Here is a 16997-nt window from a genome sequence, read left to right as displayed (position 1 = left end):
ATCTATATTTTCTAGATTTAGGAGTTATTTATTATAATTCGTTTTCTTCAGCCTCTGTAACGAGCAAAAGTGATATTTGGCATTATAGATTGAGACATCTCTCTGCTATAAAACTTCGGTTGCTCCATAATGAATTAAAAATTTCTAATCTCTTGTCTACATTATCTTCACATTGTCGAATTTGTCATTTGGCTAAGCATAAACGACTTCCATTCATTTCAAACAATCATATGTCTTCACGACCTTTTGATCTAGTGCATATTAATATATGAGGTCCTTTTCATGTTAATACACGAGCTGGTCATAAATACTTCCTCACTATTGTTGATGATTGTACTAGAGCCACATGGGTCTATCTTTTGGTTTCAAAATCAAATGTTATAACCATTTTTCTATAATTTTACAGTTTTATTTTAACGCAATTTAACACTACCATTAAATCTGTTCGATCTGACAATGCACCTGAGCTCTCATTTGATGACTTTTTCCGTTCTAAAGGGATTCTCCCTTATCATTCTTGTGTTGAAACTCATGAGCAGAATTCCGTAGTTGAGAGAAAGCACCAACATATACTTAATGTGGCACAAGCACTCCTTTTCCAGTCGCATATTCCACTTTGCTATTGGGATGAGTGTGTTTTAATTGCTGTCTATTTGATTAATAGGACGCCCTCACCTTATCAAACAAAAGCCCTTTTAAGTTGTTAAATAACAAGAAACCAACATATTCTCATCTCCGTTCTTTTGGGTGTCTGTGTTATGGATCAACTCTCCTTAGCCAACGCACAAAATTTGCTCCTCGAGCTCGAGCCTCTGTTTATATTGGCTATCCTTTTGGTTAATAAGGGTACAAACTACTTAATTTAGAAAGTCATAAGATATATATCACAAGGAATGTAGTTTTTCATGAGTCTATATTTCCTTTTGTTCAATCACAGCTAGATAGTTTTCATCTTGACTTATTCGTTGCCCGTGTCATACCATGTCCCATTGAGTCTCAACATCAACTTCCTCCTCAGGTTATTTCCCCATCATCCGAGCCTCCTACCAATACTCTCGCTCATGATGTTGATCAAAACCAAGCTTTAGAGCCCATTTCTCGTCCACTTCGCACAACAAAACGACCAGCATATCTCAAGGACTACCACTGCCATTTGGCCACCAACGCACTTCCTAATTTTCCTGGTTCATCTCCCTCAACTTCCTTCCATCCCATCTCTTCCTTTTTAAGTTACCATAAACTCTCACAATCTCATCGCATCTTCTCCCTAGCCATTAGTACACAAACCGAACCTCAAACCTTTTCACAGGCTGTTCAGTTTCAGGAATGGCAAGATGCAATGAATGTTGAATTGTAGGCTTTGGAAGGCAATGGTACTTGGTCACTTGTTTCCCTTCCACCAGGAAAGCAACCCGTTGGTTGCAAATGGGTGTACAAAATAAAGTTTCAAGAGGATGGTATTGTGGAACGATACAAAGCGCGTCTCGTAGCTAAAGGTTACACGCAACAAGAAGGTATAGATTTTCTGGACACCTTCTCCCCTGTAGCTAAACTCGTTATAGTCAAACTTTTACTTTCTTTGGCTGCCATTTTTAAATGGACTCTCACTCAACTTGATGTTACAAACGCATTTCTCCATGGTGACCTCACTGAGGAAGTATATATGAGTATTCTGCCAAGATATTCTTACCGAAAGGGGGAGAATTTTCCTCCTAATGTTGTTTGTAAGTTGCATAAGCCAATATATGGGCTGCGACAAGCCTCTCGTCAATGGTTTAGTAAGTTCTCAACTGTTTTCCTAGAAACAGGTTTCATTCAGTCAGCTAATGATCATTCCTTGTTCATCAAGAGACAAGGTTCCATTTTCTTGGCTCTTTTGGTCTATGTGGACGACATAATAATTGCTAGCAACAATGATGCAGCCGTGACTGAACTTAAACAAGTTCTTAATAAGCGATTCAAAATGAGAGATTTGGGACCTCTTAAATATTTTTTGGGCCTGGAAGTTGCAAGGACTAGTGCTGAAATCTCAGTTTGTCAACGGAAATATGCATTGGAATTGCTTTCTTAAATAGGATACTCAGGCTGTAAACCAGCATCTGTCCCAATGGAACCAAATCTCAACTTTCACAAGAGGATGGTGATTTGGTAGATGACCCTTCCACCTACAGATGCCTCATTGGTAAGCTACTATATCTCACCATTACTAGACCTGATTTGAGTTATTCGGTGAATAGATTAAGCCAATTCTTGGCTGCTCCTTGTGTTTCTCATATGCAAGCAGCTCTTCGGGTTTTACAATACATCAAAAGAACCCCAGCTCAAGGTCTATTTTTCCCTTCCAATTCGACTATTCAGTTAAAGGCTTTTTCCGACTCTGATTGGGAAACTTGTCCCGACACACGACGGTCAATTTCTGGTTTTTGTGTATTTTTGGGCTCATCTCTTATATCTTGGAAATCAGAGAAACAGCATATTGTATCCAGATCTTCGACTAAGGCAAAATATAGATCTATGGCAAACACTACTTGTGAAATTATGTGGTTGCTTGCTTTGCTAAAGGACTTTCACATTTCTAACACTGGACCGGCACTTCTCTTTTGTGATAATCAAGCCGCTCTTCATATTGCTGCCAATCCTGTTTATCATGAACGTACCAAACATATAGAGATTGATTGCCATATCATCTGTGAGAAAGTTCAAGCCGGACTTGTGAAGACTATGCATGTATCTACTGTGAATCAGTTGACGGATATTCTCACTAAGGCACTTCATCCAACACAGTTTCATACTCTACTTGGCAAGATGGGAACCATGATCTGTATTCTCCATCTTGACGGGGAGTTTTACAATATTTTTCAGCACATCTTTATTTTCCAGTTTATTTTATTTGTTTTTCCTTCGTTCTGTTATGACAAATAGACTGTTCTAGAATAAGTTTGTTTTGCTGAGGTGTACAAATCAGTTACATCGATTTGTGTAAGCAGAGAATTCTATTAGGAAAGGAATCTAACTCTGCTATATGTGTGCGTTGTACTCTCGAGTATTATTCAGTGAATGAATGAGAATGATTTCTCTCTTCTTCCTCAACATTATTTCGTAAAATGGTACTCTTTGTTATAACGAACATGTTCTTAATATCTTATATTTTTAATAATGTTAAAACGGTACTTCGACATTTTAAAAAAAAAATTCTTAATACCTTGAAGCTGATTTTTGGGACATGTAATGTTCAAACTACCATTCTTGTTAATTAAATAGAAATCAACATTTTTTAAAAAAAAATATGAAAATATTTTAAAACATTAAAATATTTAAAAGAGAACAACAAAACAAAAAAGTTCATATTTTTTTCTAGATTTATTAGTTTTTAGTTAACCAAATAGAAGGAATTTTGTGATCCTTATATTAAAAGAAAACAACAATAATATTTTAAAACATTATATTTTTTGTGATCCATTTAAGTTATTTAAACATTAAACATGGAAAACTTGGAAAAAAAAAATCAATAGGATTTTTTTTATATGTGAAATATATAATATATATTATATATACCTTACAAAAATTGATTAGCTATATGTATTATATATAGTTAAATGGCCTTATACGGTGTCTACAAATTTCACAAATCATATCAAACCGTTGTTAGCCTTAATCCTTAAACCCACGTACCAAGAATCATCACACCAAATTACTAAGAAAATAGGTTAGAATAAATATTTGTCTCTATTAGTGTAACCTCAGTCAAATTTTTAGATTGCTGATGCGTGCTTGCTCTCTTGATAGAGAAGAGTGAAAACCCACCGTATGATTTGACGTATTAATTGTGTCATTAGGCACCTATTATACTTAATTAGGTAAATATTTAGTATCCACCAATTTTATCCATACCAGTTAGAAAACTTATTGGACTTTCCTAAATTGACCACTTAATTCGTCCAATCAATTTAAATAATGATAATATAATTGTCAATTAATACGTTGCCTACAATAAATAATAAGAAATAAAATTTCCTAACAACCGTTTCAAACGATTCAATTCGGTCTCAAACCATCAGAAAACGATTGTGGCGTGGAGTCAGACAGGCGGTCTCAAAAACGCCAAATTGATCATGTCTGGCGATTTGTTCTCCCCTCTTCACAATCCTATTGGTCGGGCCTTACAAGTTAGAGCATATTAAAACTTACTAAATCCTATTCAAAGCTTGTCTTTTCATCCATATGTCATGTTCTCATATTTTCTTGGAAACCTTACCTTATATTTAGGTTTATGAGAAGGAAGAACGAAAAGCTCCTGTTTTGTGATGTAATCCATGAACTGAAACAAGATTTCAAAGTGTCCTTAGCCCATGGGGATTTTTTTTGTGATACCCCAAAATTTTTCTACTTAGACTTAATCATTAGCATTGGAATTTATTTTATGAGCTAAAGAAAATTGAATTACATTGTGCAGTGAAAAGCGGAATTATTCGAACTAGAGAAAATATGGTGTGTTAAAGGCATCAGTGGTATGTACACATGCATATATTTAATTCTATGTTTTGTTATTGTACTACTTGATTTATGATTGTGTCAGCATTATGAAGTGTGCATTTATATGTGAACCGATTAGTTAATATAAGTTGCAACCATGTACATATACATATATTAATACATAGTTGGTGATAGTAATCTGTTTTCAAAGGTCTTTCCACATTCAGTGAAAAAAAAAAAACAAAAAAAAAAAAGATCTTTCAACGTGTTCTAATCTTGAGAAGCCAGCCCATACTCCATGTAAATCTCAAAATCACCAAATATAAAGAACCCACCTCCCAGCTACATAATTAGTCGGCAATCCATCCTCCCTTTCTTAGCATAGTGCAAACCTCTCTCATTTTTCTCCACTTTCCCATCAATATTCCTACCATTGTATATGGAAATCATCACCATAAATCTAAAAACCCAATTATTTCTCATAGAACTTGCAATTTACCCAGCCTTGAATTTGGAACTTGGTGTTGTTAGTGAGAAACCAATCTCAGTCTCAGTAAGTGTAAGTTTGAGTATTTGTATTTCTTTTCTAAAATTTTAATAACTCCCACTTGTTTGGATATCAATTTGTTATTTACATTAGTACAGGTTGTATTTAACTGTAGTTATATGATAATATGATATGTTTGTTTTAGAAGTTAGAGTTTTGATTTTATATTGCCAATTGTTATTGCCGTACATGCTTTATATGGTTTTAACAGGTTAATTCAAGCTTTGAGAGTATGAAATGCTAGCAGTTGAATTGGTGTGGAGTTTTAAAATTGAAGCAGATTGGGAGTACTTATGTAAGGGAAGTTTAATTGTTATGTACTTTTAGTTTATCCGTTTTGGGAATGGCGTGAATATTAGATGATTTTCTCTTATTCTCTTAATAATTTTCTAGTGGTAAACATTTTTTTTTTTTTTTATAAATTACATATAAATGGAAGTGAAGTATGGTTGAAATGGATTTTATTGGATATTATAGGCTTATTAGCACACTAGAATTCTCAAGAGCATACTCGCTGTTCACCCCCCGTTCGGTTCGCTAATTCGAGTTTTTAATTTGAGTTGAGATGTGATGTTATGTGAGAGCTTTTTACTGTAGTAAAAAAGTTAGATGTGACTGTTTCTGAGAGCTTTTTACTGTAGCAAAACTCAAATTCTAAACTCGAATCAGCGAAAAGAACAATGCCTCATCAAACTTTAGAAATTCAAGGTGAGTAGAAATTCTTCTGAAAATCATCACAAGAACGATAGTATTGTTAAGAAATATTTTCTTATAACATATTTGCTTGAAAAATACTATTATTAGTATGTTTTATATGATATGATTTATTTGTAATATGCATGGAAATAATTTTCTTATTGAGATTGTTCTATTGAAAATTGTATGATGCTTGGCTTGATACTTGAATAGGCAAGGAATGTGGGTGAAACCGCCAAAACCCAAACTGGAAATGTTGAAATGAACCTCTTTGAGACGACTATGAAAAGGGTCTCACTCAAGTACTCTATTAAATTGAAAAGGGCTTCTATAAGATGATACTAAGAAAAAAGGATCTCATAGTGGCGATACTAGACAAAAAAGGGTCTCCCTATGGTGTAGAGTCTATGATTTCAAGGTTTTCTATGTCAAAAGATTTATGATTGAAAACTGAAGTGAACAATATTTAGTTCTTGTGATGCAGGATTTTAATGTTGAACCTTGTTTCTAAAAGGTTGACAAAGCTGCAATCATCCTGTAACTTGTTTATATGCTGTCTGAAGTGTTTTAGAATCTAACTATTAGAGACCTTTTAGACTTAACGTTTTGTAAATGTTTTTGTACTAGATTTGACGGTTCAATCTTTTGGAAAACATGTAATAGAAATACTAGTGCCGTACCACGTTTTGAAGAACAAGTTTATGTTTCCCTTCATTTATTTTATTTTATTTTGTGTATTCCGATAAAAAAAAAAATTAAGACCTATTAGGCTAAAAGATGAATATTGGATTAAATGCTTTATTAAGTAGGAGGGTCTTACACTTTTACTGTAAGGGTGCGTCTATTAACATCTCATTTTTTACTTTTTTACTTTTCAGACCCTTCTTTTTAACATTATTAAATTATCTATTAATAAAATTACTATTAAGAACAATAATAATTTTAAAAAATATATATTCATTGCACACCCCGCTAAAAAAAATATATATATATATATATATTGCCTTTTAAAAATTATTGTGTTCTACTTTTTAAAGAAATAAGATTGGATTCCAATGTTAAAGAGCCTCTCCACACAAAAAGGGGTGTTTTAAGAGTGTGTGTGAAAATCAAAAAAATGAATGTCAATAAACGCAACCTTAGGATAAATCATCAATGTATAGGATTCAGATAATTATAGAAAATGAAATCTGAAATGCAATTAATCACATAGAAAATAATCCAACAAAAATAAATAGACGCACGACAAAAAAAAAAATTGACATGTAGGTTCAAACATAAATTTAACAATAATAGCATTGCAGGTTCAATTATATAGGATAAAGGAGACAAATATCCTTTAAAAGTGCACGTGTTGGGATTTCTAACATTTACTATTGATTAATAACCTTTTAAGTTAAATAACTATACTAATAAAATATTATTAATCAAGAATAAGGGGTAAAAATTCATATCTATACACTTAAGGAAATTCTATAATTTTCTCAATTGTCAATTGTGTTTTAAGTAATTATATTTGCATCCATCAAATTTATTAATACCCCAACTAATTTATAAATTATGTTCATTACAATTTTATGTTACTTTAAAACTCATTAACATACCCCCACATTAACTATAAATAGAAATAATATTTAAAAAAAATAAAAGAGCATACACTCATATTAATTATAATTTTGAAGTATTTTTCAAAGGAACAAAAAAACATACCCCACATCTTTGGTTAAAGTTAATTTCTTCATGAACTCTATAATTTTCTCCATCAAATTCTTTGAAAATTTCAATATAAGTTCCAATTGAAACAAAAACAACAGGAAGCATGTTAAATTCTTGAAGACTAATTTTTTCCCTCCAGTGCCTTTGTCAAATGATTCTTGTAAAATTATTGCAATTGGTTTTGTCAATGACAATCATTTTGTTGAGGTAATATTTCGTACTTCTACAACTTCAATTCCATGTATTGAGTTTCTAAGGTTTATGATAGAAATATATATATATATATATATATATTAGTTATCATATGCAGGTGTTTATGTTTCTTGCCTGTCTTTTACCGCCAATTGCCACAAATTGGATGGATTTTATTTTTTCTTTTTCTTTTTTGAATCACATTTGGTTGCTTTTATGTTATGGAGGCTTTGTTTTTTTCTTTAACGGAAGTCATAAACAAAAAATAAGAGGAATATGATTGATAGATATAAGGAAAAGGGACAAAAATAATGTGAGGAGTTGCAATAATCTTAAAAAAGGAATACAACATTAATAATTAAAAAGATTATATTTTTGATCAATCAAGATTAAAATTAGGTGCGGATATGAGAGGATTAAATTAAGTATTATAAATATTATCCATAAAAGAATAGAATTTTTCATATCTTTATTATAGAAATATTAATTATTGAGGTATCTTTAAATTTTAAAGGTGCAAATATAATTACTCTAAAATAAAATATAAGCCCCAGATTGAGGTTGCACAAGCCCAACGACAAAGAGGCCTTTTCCTATACAAGTCCCGATTAAATTAGCCAACCAACCATGAAAGACGATTTGCTTTTGTAATCTTCTGACATCTCTGTCCAAACCCAGCAATAAAATTTATTTTGCGTGCGTTTAGATTTTCACTCTATTTATAATTAATATTTTGTTGAATAATATATTTATTTAATTAAAAATAATATTAATCAAGTGCAAAAAATAAAAAATCTAAATTTATACATTTTAAGAGGTATTTGTCTTTTTTATCATAAAAAAAGAGATGATTACATAACAGAATTTCATACTTTTGAGTTATAAAATTTAGCAAATTTTCATAATATTATAAATATACAAAAATGACATAGTAAACCATCATGTTACATTTTATACTGTGTAATGATATAGTGATTATTTTAATGATGTCAAATTTTGTAATTTTTGTAATATTTTAAAATTTTTGTTATATTTAAAGCCCACTGTTTAAATTTTGTTATATGTGTAAAGGGCCTATAAAAAATCAGCAATGAAACTTATTCGACCTAACTTGGAAAAGTTATATATGCCTTTTCTCTTGGTTTTCCCTTTTCCTCCATGTTAATATGTTAATGAAGAAATCATGTTAATACTATACGTGTCATATTTGATGTTGTTAAACAGGTAAGGTTTAACATGATTCTCTACTTCACAAGCAAATAAAAAGAGATTAACTTTATGCTTTAATTTCTATGCCGGATGGTAAGAGAGGCAAAAAAAAAATAGTCCACGTAGCTTTTTTGGTTTCCTTTTATTTAATTATTTGAATGCAGAGATATCTAAACTCTACACCTAAAAATGGAATGAGGTATGAGATTTACTATTATAATACTAACGTCGGTTTTTTTTTTTTTTTTCACTCTCTCATCACTTTATGCATAAAATAAATTGACTATTGCTAGCAATATAAGACGAGTCTACGAACCAAGTGGCACTATAAGTTACCAAGAACGCATTTGACTGTTGGACATGGCAATACATCACCCTCCGAGGATCATTGCTCCCTCTCAACAAAGCTCCCATCTGGCGCTGCAATTATTTTTGAGCTTAGTACTTATTTTGTTGAGAGTGAAAATTCGTCAACTCGAAATTTATCTTTATGAGAATACTCACGTTACAATTCTCACAAATTAAATCAAAAATAAATATATAAAATATACGAATTTATAGTGGTTTGGTAAAATATTGTTGCCTATGTCTATTTGTGAATGTACTAAGTTTCAAGAGTACAGAGGAGCTCTCTTAGAGTAGAAAATTGTGCGTATAAACTAAATGAAGAGTTTAATCCTTATTTATAGGTTCTCTTGTACACGATATCTTTTATCTCTAAATTACATTACGAGATGAGCTTCCTATTTCATCCCCATATAGGGATTTTCGTAGCTTTTTCTCTATATTTAATTATTTAAACATATGGTTGTTGATGATAATTCATAATTGATATTCTATTTAAATTTGAATGTGAAATGAGAGTTATCCTCTCCTGATTCTACAGGTTTTGGGTTAATTTTTGCTTTATCCCGGACTTGTCAACTCATCCATGTAGACATCTTCGTGAACCATTTGAGACTTCTCGATCGTGATCACTCTGCTGCATAAGAGTTCCTCAACCCAAGGATCTTTCCTTAACCGATACCTCTTAATATGGGTTTTCCTTCCTTGGTAAGTTTGGTGGTTAGTTTTCCACTGTGCCATCATCACATTTCAAAGGTAGATATCTCGAGCAGTGGGACAATCACGTCGCTCTAGTCAACTGTCATACCCAGAATTCTCACATACTCGTTGGTCAATGTATTTCATGATATTTTAGTATCATGCATATGATAATGAACACTTAGTCATTTTATATGCAGTTATTTGTCATAATGGTGTGAATTGTAATATGAAGTGAATTATATGTTTGATATGTTCATTATATAGGCGAATGACTCGGGGTTGCCCAAGAGAAGGATTCCGGTAAGTTGGAAAATGGACAACAACTTGTTCTAAATGATATTTACAAGAATTCCTAAGTGAAAAGTAAAATATGGAGTCTTAATGGGGCTTTAAGGCACGTTTAATGAAAATATACGTGTTGGTGTGATGTGTGAAAAGGTTTGGACTGTGCCAAAGAGACTACTTAAGGTGATTCTAAGGTTGAAATAATGTTAAGAAAGGGATGATGTTAAGGGTTTAATGATTGTGTTACTTTAGAAGCCCTAAATTAAGCATATTTTGGTATTCGAGTTTGTGGAATCAAATTGAGATTTTATTAAGGTTCTAAAGGAATTGTGGATCCTAATAATTAGGGTAAGAATGAAATAGAAATTGATTATGTTAGATGTTTAAAATTGAATGAAAAGTATAGGAGATGTAAAGTTAGGATTTGTCACGTACCAAAATTTCAGTGCAAGCTCATACACTAAATTTAGTTGGCCAAATGATTGGCTAAGACCTTGTTCATACTTTGGGAATTTGTGTGAGTGTTGTGTGCAAGAGAAGGCGGTGAGAGAAAGCTGCTTAAGGTGATATTAGATTAGAGGAAAGGAGAGTACTTCATGGTTAAGTAATTAAGGTGCCTACTTGTATCTTTAAAGTATTAAGCAAGGAGGTGAAGAAAAATCAGCCCCAAAACCTTCTAGTTCGACCCTCCTCTGGTTCCAAAGTGCTTCTCCAGCCATTTCTTAAGAAAACCAAAGCAATTCCAAGTGGTTTGATGAAGGATTGATCATAGGAACACTAAGAGATTGAAACTAGTGTAAGGTAAGGTGCATTTTGTGATTCTAGTTTAGTTTCTCTCAAGATTGATGATAAGTCCGTACTCTAATCCTTTGAGATTGTTTTAGGATCTGCTCCAAGAGTTTATAAGAGGTTTAGGAACTAATCATTTGAATTGGAGGTGGGAGACTCAAAAGAAAACCTAAACTAGATCAAGGTAAGGGACAGTTTTGGTTTGGTTTTGTTTTGATAATGATTCAGCTGGTTTTATTTATAGTTAGGCCATGATTTATTAGATATGAGATCTTTGATATGTTAGATTTAAGCCTCTAAAAAAGATTGGAGCTAACTCAATTGGAAAATGGTGGTTTAAAGCTTGTTTTCTTGGAGCTGTCCAGATTCAAGTCAGTTTTCATTATGCTTCATGTTTTTATTTATTTACCTAGCCTATGAAGCACAAATGAAGCTGAAAGTTTGAGGATAACTCACTTTATATGTTGAATAAATGCTCCCAAAACAATTTTGGAAATGTCCTTGTGGTTTGGGAGTTATGGTTTTAAAATTAGGGCTGGTTCCTGAGAATTTTGGTGGTTTTGTGATAATTTTCTAATTTAGGGTTATTTTGTGATATTAATTTATTTTAGGAGATTAAAGGTATTTTAACCTTTGGGGAGTGTTAAAATGTAGGAGAATCTCTGGCAAAATTTTTAAAAATGGTTTGGAGGGGTTTAGAGGCCATTTGGGCCATTTTAGGGTGGCTAGGCACACCATGCTACATGCTATGGACGCCCAGCATGCTGCAGCAGGCCCTGGGAGCGTACCAATGGGGCGCTGGCAGCCCCTGTGAGCGCAGTATGGGACGCTGGCAGCCCTGTACGTCCTGCACACGCTGTGTAGCCATGTGCGTCCTGTGTGCGCACGGTTGGTGCCTTGGTGCCCACCTGCGCACATTGTTGAGCCAAGTGTACGCCAAAATTGGATTTTTGACCCGTTTTTTTTATTTTTAGTCATTTTAAGCTGCTCTAAGTTTGAATTGGACATTTTTGACATATCTTACTAAAATTTACTATTTTCACCTAAATGACTCTTTTTAATGGAATATTTTAAAGTAAAATCTTTAAGTTATGGAAAATTTGGAAAAAGGGTGTTTAAGAGGTTTTAAATGAAAAGTGTAATTTTTTTAGCCATTTTAGGCTATAGTTTAAGTTATTTTAGAAGGAATAAAGTCATTAATCACAAAACTAATGATAATACATTTAAATACCCAACATTACAATTGTTCACATCAGATCCACCAAGAGGAACCCCGAAGTAATACTGTCTGTCATACGGTGCGAGGTAAGTAGAATATCACCTGTATCACCATAATAATTGTGCATAGTACATTTGTGATACTTGATTATGTGATGTATATGTATAATGCATAAAGTATGTACATGGTACAAAATACAAGAAAATGTTATATAAGGAATGAGTTGATAAACATTCACCAAAGTAATAGAAGGAGTGATAATTCATAGTGATTAGTAATGAGGCTAAAACAATCATGATGGGGATAGTAAGGACCATTAAGTCTCTAGGAGACATATGATATTTACTTGGCCACAAGGTCTGGGACCACTAAGTCATTTATTTGGCCACAAGGTCTGGGACCACTAAGTCTCTGGGAGACATATGCTAATCATCGCGAAAGCCATAAAGTCTGGGACCACTAAGTCTCTGGGAGACACATGATGCTATTAATAATGGCCACAAGGTCTAAAAAAAGAGAAAATGATATAGCCACGATAATTGTGCATACAAGTGATGAAATAAAAAGATAACAAAGTGAATACTTAATGTTATATGAAATGGAAATGGAAGAATAAGAAAGGTTGAAGTTAAGATGTGATGTTATATGTTCAAATTACTTATTCATGCATTTATTCTACTTACAGGGCTTTAGCTCACTTATTTATGGTGATGCAGATGAAGACACATCCCGGCATTAGATGTACATTGTTTTGGTGGTTCGTTGGCGTCATCCTTAGTATTAGGACTTTTGTATATGGACGATGCTGACCTGTTTGAGGTCCTGATTTACTAACTATTTACTATGCTTTTGTTTTTGTTTGTAAGAACTGTCGAATCTATTTTTGGAATATGTATTATACTGTAAATATCGGACATCAGCCAAAAGAAATACTAAAATCATGTTTTTATACCATTGCGCAAAGAATGTCTTAAAAAGTTCAAATTTGTCCCACATTTTAATGTTACCAATATAAAGAAAGCTCAAGGTAAGTTAAAAACAAGTCTTAAAAGAGTAACGAAACCTACAATAACTTGGTAATTTTAAGGTTAGACTAGGTGGGTGTTACATCAACCGTCACATCCTCTGACGCGTTCTCACACGTGGTAGTTGAGGATTTAATTTTGGCCGTTAGATCATTTCCCATTCTTCCTACACTTTTTTGAGCCGTTAGATCGCGTCCTTTCAAATTCCACCATTATATGAGAATCTTTTCAATCCTACGGTCAAGATTTAGAGCCCCTAGCGAGACTCTACCATTTTTACTCTAGAATTCTGAAAAAACCTCTGAAAGTTGCAACTTTTCCTTTCCGATCTCAGCTTTTGCACATTGCTTCTAATTTCTTCACCAGAATACTATGATCCTCGAGCTCTAATTCCCATTACTGGTAAGTTTCTAAACTTCTCTCTCCCTTTTTCCTTTATGCTGAACTGGTTTTAAACCTTTTTAATCCTAAATTATATGAGATAAGCATCATATTTCATCCCCATATAGGGATTTTCGTAGCTTCGTAGCTCTATATTTAATTATTTAAACATATGATTGTAGATGGTAATCTATATTTGATCTTCTATTTAAATTTAAATGGGAGATGAGGGTTATCATCTCCTGATTTTGTGGGTTTTGGGTTAATCTTTGCTTTATCCCGGACTTGTCGACTCTTTTGAGACTTTTCGATCGCAATCACTCAGCTGCATAAGAGTTCCTCCAAGATCTTTCCTTAATCGATACCTCTCGACGGCTAAGCTCAATACTGACTTTTGGAATCCTCGACGACTTTTATTTAGAGGAGTGGTCAGAAATCTCAACCATGGTGCAACATCTTTCAAGGAAATTTGAAGAAATTTTTCAAGGCACGACATTTATCTTTATTTTAACGGAAGGATGTAATAAAAACAATAAAAGCCCCTTTAAAAAATTAAGAACAATAATTTTTTTTTTTTTTTTTTTTTTTTGCTAAATGCCCAAAATAGTTGTTATAAAGCTTCTGGATCTTGAGGTCATGACCTTAATTTTTAGTGTAAACAGTAAACTCATATTCGGCAATAATAATAATATTATAATACTTAGAACTTTCCAAATTTCGGCTGAGTTTGAGGACAAAAACTTTTGACGAAATTGATTTTATAATTCTAGAGTATATGATTAACACATACCGACCGACGACCAATAACTAAAATTGTTCGTGTATTATTTTGCTTTGGTAATGACGTGACGTCGAATGATATTAAGCCGCTAGTTGTAGTTTTCCAAATTAATAAACTTCCTCATTACACTAGATATTAGAAAATCCTATCTTGTTAACCATACAATATTATTATATATATCACATTAGCTACAAGTTGGTTTGTTTAATTGTCGTAATCTAGGCATGTAATTCAACAGTTGTTAACCTACTCAAATTATTATAGTGTTAAACCTAGCATTTGAAGAATACAATAATATATGTTGGATAATAACGGAATTGTTTTAAGTGCGAGTTCGTGAATCACATGTCACAAATTCAACGGCCCTCATTTGAACATTTCTCCAACAAGCTCCACAACCAACCAAAGATCTAAATTATTGCTTTCAATCGGAAAGCAATACAAACAAAAACGGTTGCAGCCTTTCTGTCCGTCATTAGCAACCAACTTGAGCCATCAACTTGTCCTATAGTGGTTTTGAAATCCAATAACGACATAAAAAATTTCATTCTTTCCTTAATTTGTTTTTTCCGTTACGTTCTTGCTCAAGATATTTGATTAAAGGAAAACTGTGTCCAATTAATAACACACCGTTTGGACTTTCGATGGTAAAATTTCTATTATTTTTTTTTTTCGATTTTGTTCTAAATATTTGAAAAAGGAAATTGTTTCTCAGATTTCCATCCACCGCCCAATAACCCTCACCCTTTTTTTTCACATTTCCTCCTCCCCCAATTTTCCCTCTGTACACTACCAAAATTATTTCCATTGCTATTTATATTTGGAAAAAAAAAAAACCGAAAGAAACGGAAATTTTAATAACAAAGATCAGCTCCTGCATTGGCCTAGCTCATTGCTCTGCAATTTGATCATGGCGATCAAATTCATCTTTTTTCTTTTCCTTTTTTTTTTTTTGGTTTCAGTTTCAGCTACTCGATCTTGCTAACTCCGATGCGCTTAATCACGGCGTTCCTAACAGCTTCAGTGTGCAAATACAGACCATTCTGCTCAATCCCAGACATGTAGTTTCTCACTTCCTTTCTGATCATCTCTTGCATCACAGCCAGAAACTCTGCACTGAAGAACGGCTTCTCATACCCAAACTGACCGCTCTGATTCCCCTCCACCGCAAAACTTCCTTCTCCTCGCAACATCAACGCCTCAGGTATCGGCGGCACTGCTACAGCCTGTGGAACCGCAGTATTCCGATTGCGATTCGATACTTCCGAGGAATCGGGAGACGGAAGCGAGAGACTGAGCGAGGTCGGCGGATCAGCGGCGGCGGAGGACGATGTGTCAACCTGCTGTGGAATCGTCGGAGAAACCGGTCCTGTTCTCGGAACCGATCTGAAAACTTGCGAAAGAGAAACGCCGCCAGGCAAGCTCGAATCGCTAAGGTCGGATCCGGAAGGGCTACCGGGGTTACCGGCGCCGAGGCTGGCGGATCTCTTGAGAGGAGGGCAGTCGTTAGGCTCGCCGTTGAAGTCCTCCGAGAGGGAGGAGCATTTCCGCTTGAGCGTGGAGTTCCAGTGGTTCTTAATGGCGTTGTCGGTCCGGCCGTTGAGGAGGCGAGCGATGGTAGCCCACTTGTTGCCATACGTGGCGTGGGCTCTGATGATGGTGTCGTCCTCTTCGGGGCTGAAAGGCCGGTGCTCGACCTCCGGCGATAGCTGGTTGCACCACCGCAGACGGCAAGACTTGCCGGATCGGCCGGGAATCGATTTGCTGATCAGAGACCAGTTTCTTGGGCCGTAGTTCTGGACCAGCCTCCGTAACGCCTCGTCCTCTTCTGGGCTCCATGGACCTTTTATCCGATCCAAGTTTTTCCTCGTCGAATCCATCTCAAAAAAAACTATAATTACAACGCGATGAACTAAGATAGAAATTTAAAAAGAAAAAAAAAAGATGATAAAAAAGACTAGTTTTAGTGTTTTTGGGAAAATTTGTACAGGAAAGGGAAAAATGAAAGGGCTTAGCAGTAGTGGTGGTGGAGGCGGAGCCTCACCTTGGTATGAGAGAGCGGAGATGTTACAGGACTGGAGGAAGGTATAAATATGTGGAAAGAGAAGGGGTAACCGGTTGAGCCGGTTGAGGTAATCGGTCATAGCCGTTGAGACTAAGGTGGATTCTTCCGGGCAAGGCAGTTACTACCAATACAGCTGTCAACCTTACACGCATTGCTTTCGCTTGGCAGCCCTTCTTCTAACTCACACGTATATGAATATAATAAATATGAAAATATATACAATCACTCCCTCAGCCCATTTTTTACCTTTGAAAATAATAATTAATAATATTTTAAATAAATGAATGAGGCTTTGTCTACTGTTCCAACTGTACGCGGCCCTCTGCATCATCAAGCGGGGCCTTTCCTAGACAATCGGACGTACCCAAATTCATCCCAATTTAATGATTGTTTGATGTATCAATCTATTGACCATCAAAAAAAAAAGAAGGAAAAATAAATAAAATAATCTAAAAAGCATCCTCGGTGCATAGCATAATTATTTGTAGGAGCTAGATACAAATAGAGTAACAGACACAATCAAACAGAAAACTAAAGGTGATGTCCTCTTGCTTATATTATTTTCTAAGTTT

At 34.2% G+C, this 16997-nt stretch overlaps 1 protein-coding gene across 1 annotated transcript; it reads right to left on the bottom strand.

The window, feature by feature from the left end:
• Nucleotides 1-14952: 14952 nt before the first annotated feature.
• LOC21390208 (transcription factor MYB44) lies at nt 14953-16439 on the bottom strand. The gene has a single exon (XM_010103368.2). It carries the CDS (start codon nt 16238-16240, stop codon nt 15329-15331), a length of 912 nt encoding a protein of 303 aa, XP_010101670.1. The 5' UTR covers nt 16241-16439; the 3' UTR covers nt 14953-15328.
• Between the last annotated feature and the right edge of the window lie 558 nt (nt 16440-16997).

The sequence above is a fragment of the Morus notabilis genome, unplaced genomic scaffold (assembly GCF_000414095.1).
Source record: "Morus notabilis unplaced genomic scaffold, ASM41409v2 Scaffold557, whole genome shotgun sequence".
Taxonomy (NCBI): domain Eukaryota; kingdom Viridiplantae; phylum Streptophyta; class Magnoliopsida; order Rosales; family Moraceae; genus Morus; species Morus notabilis.
This window is presented reverse-complemented; position numbering and strand designations above follow the sequence as displayed.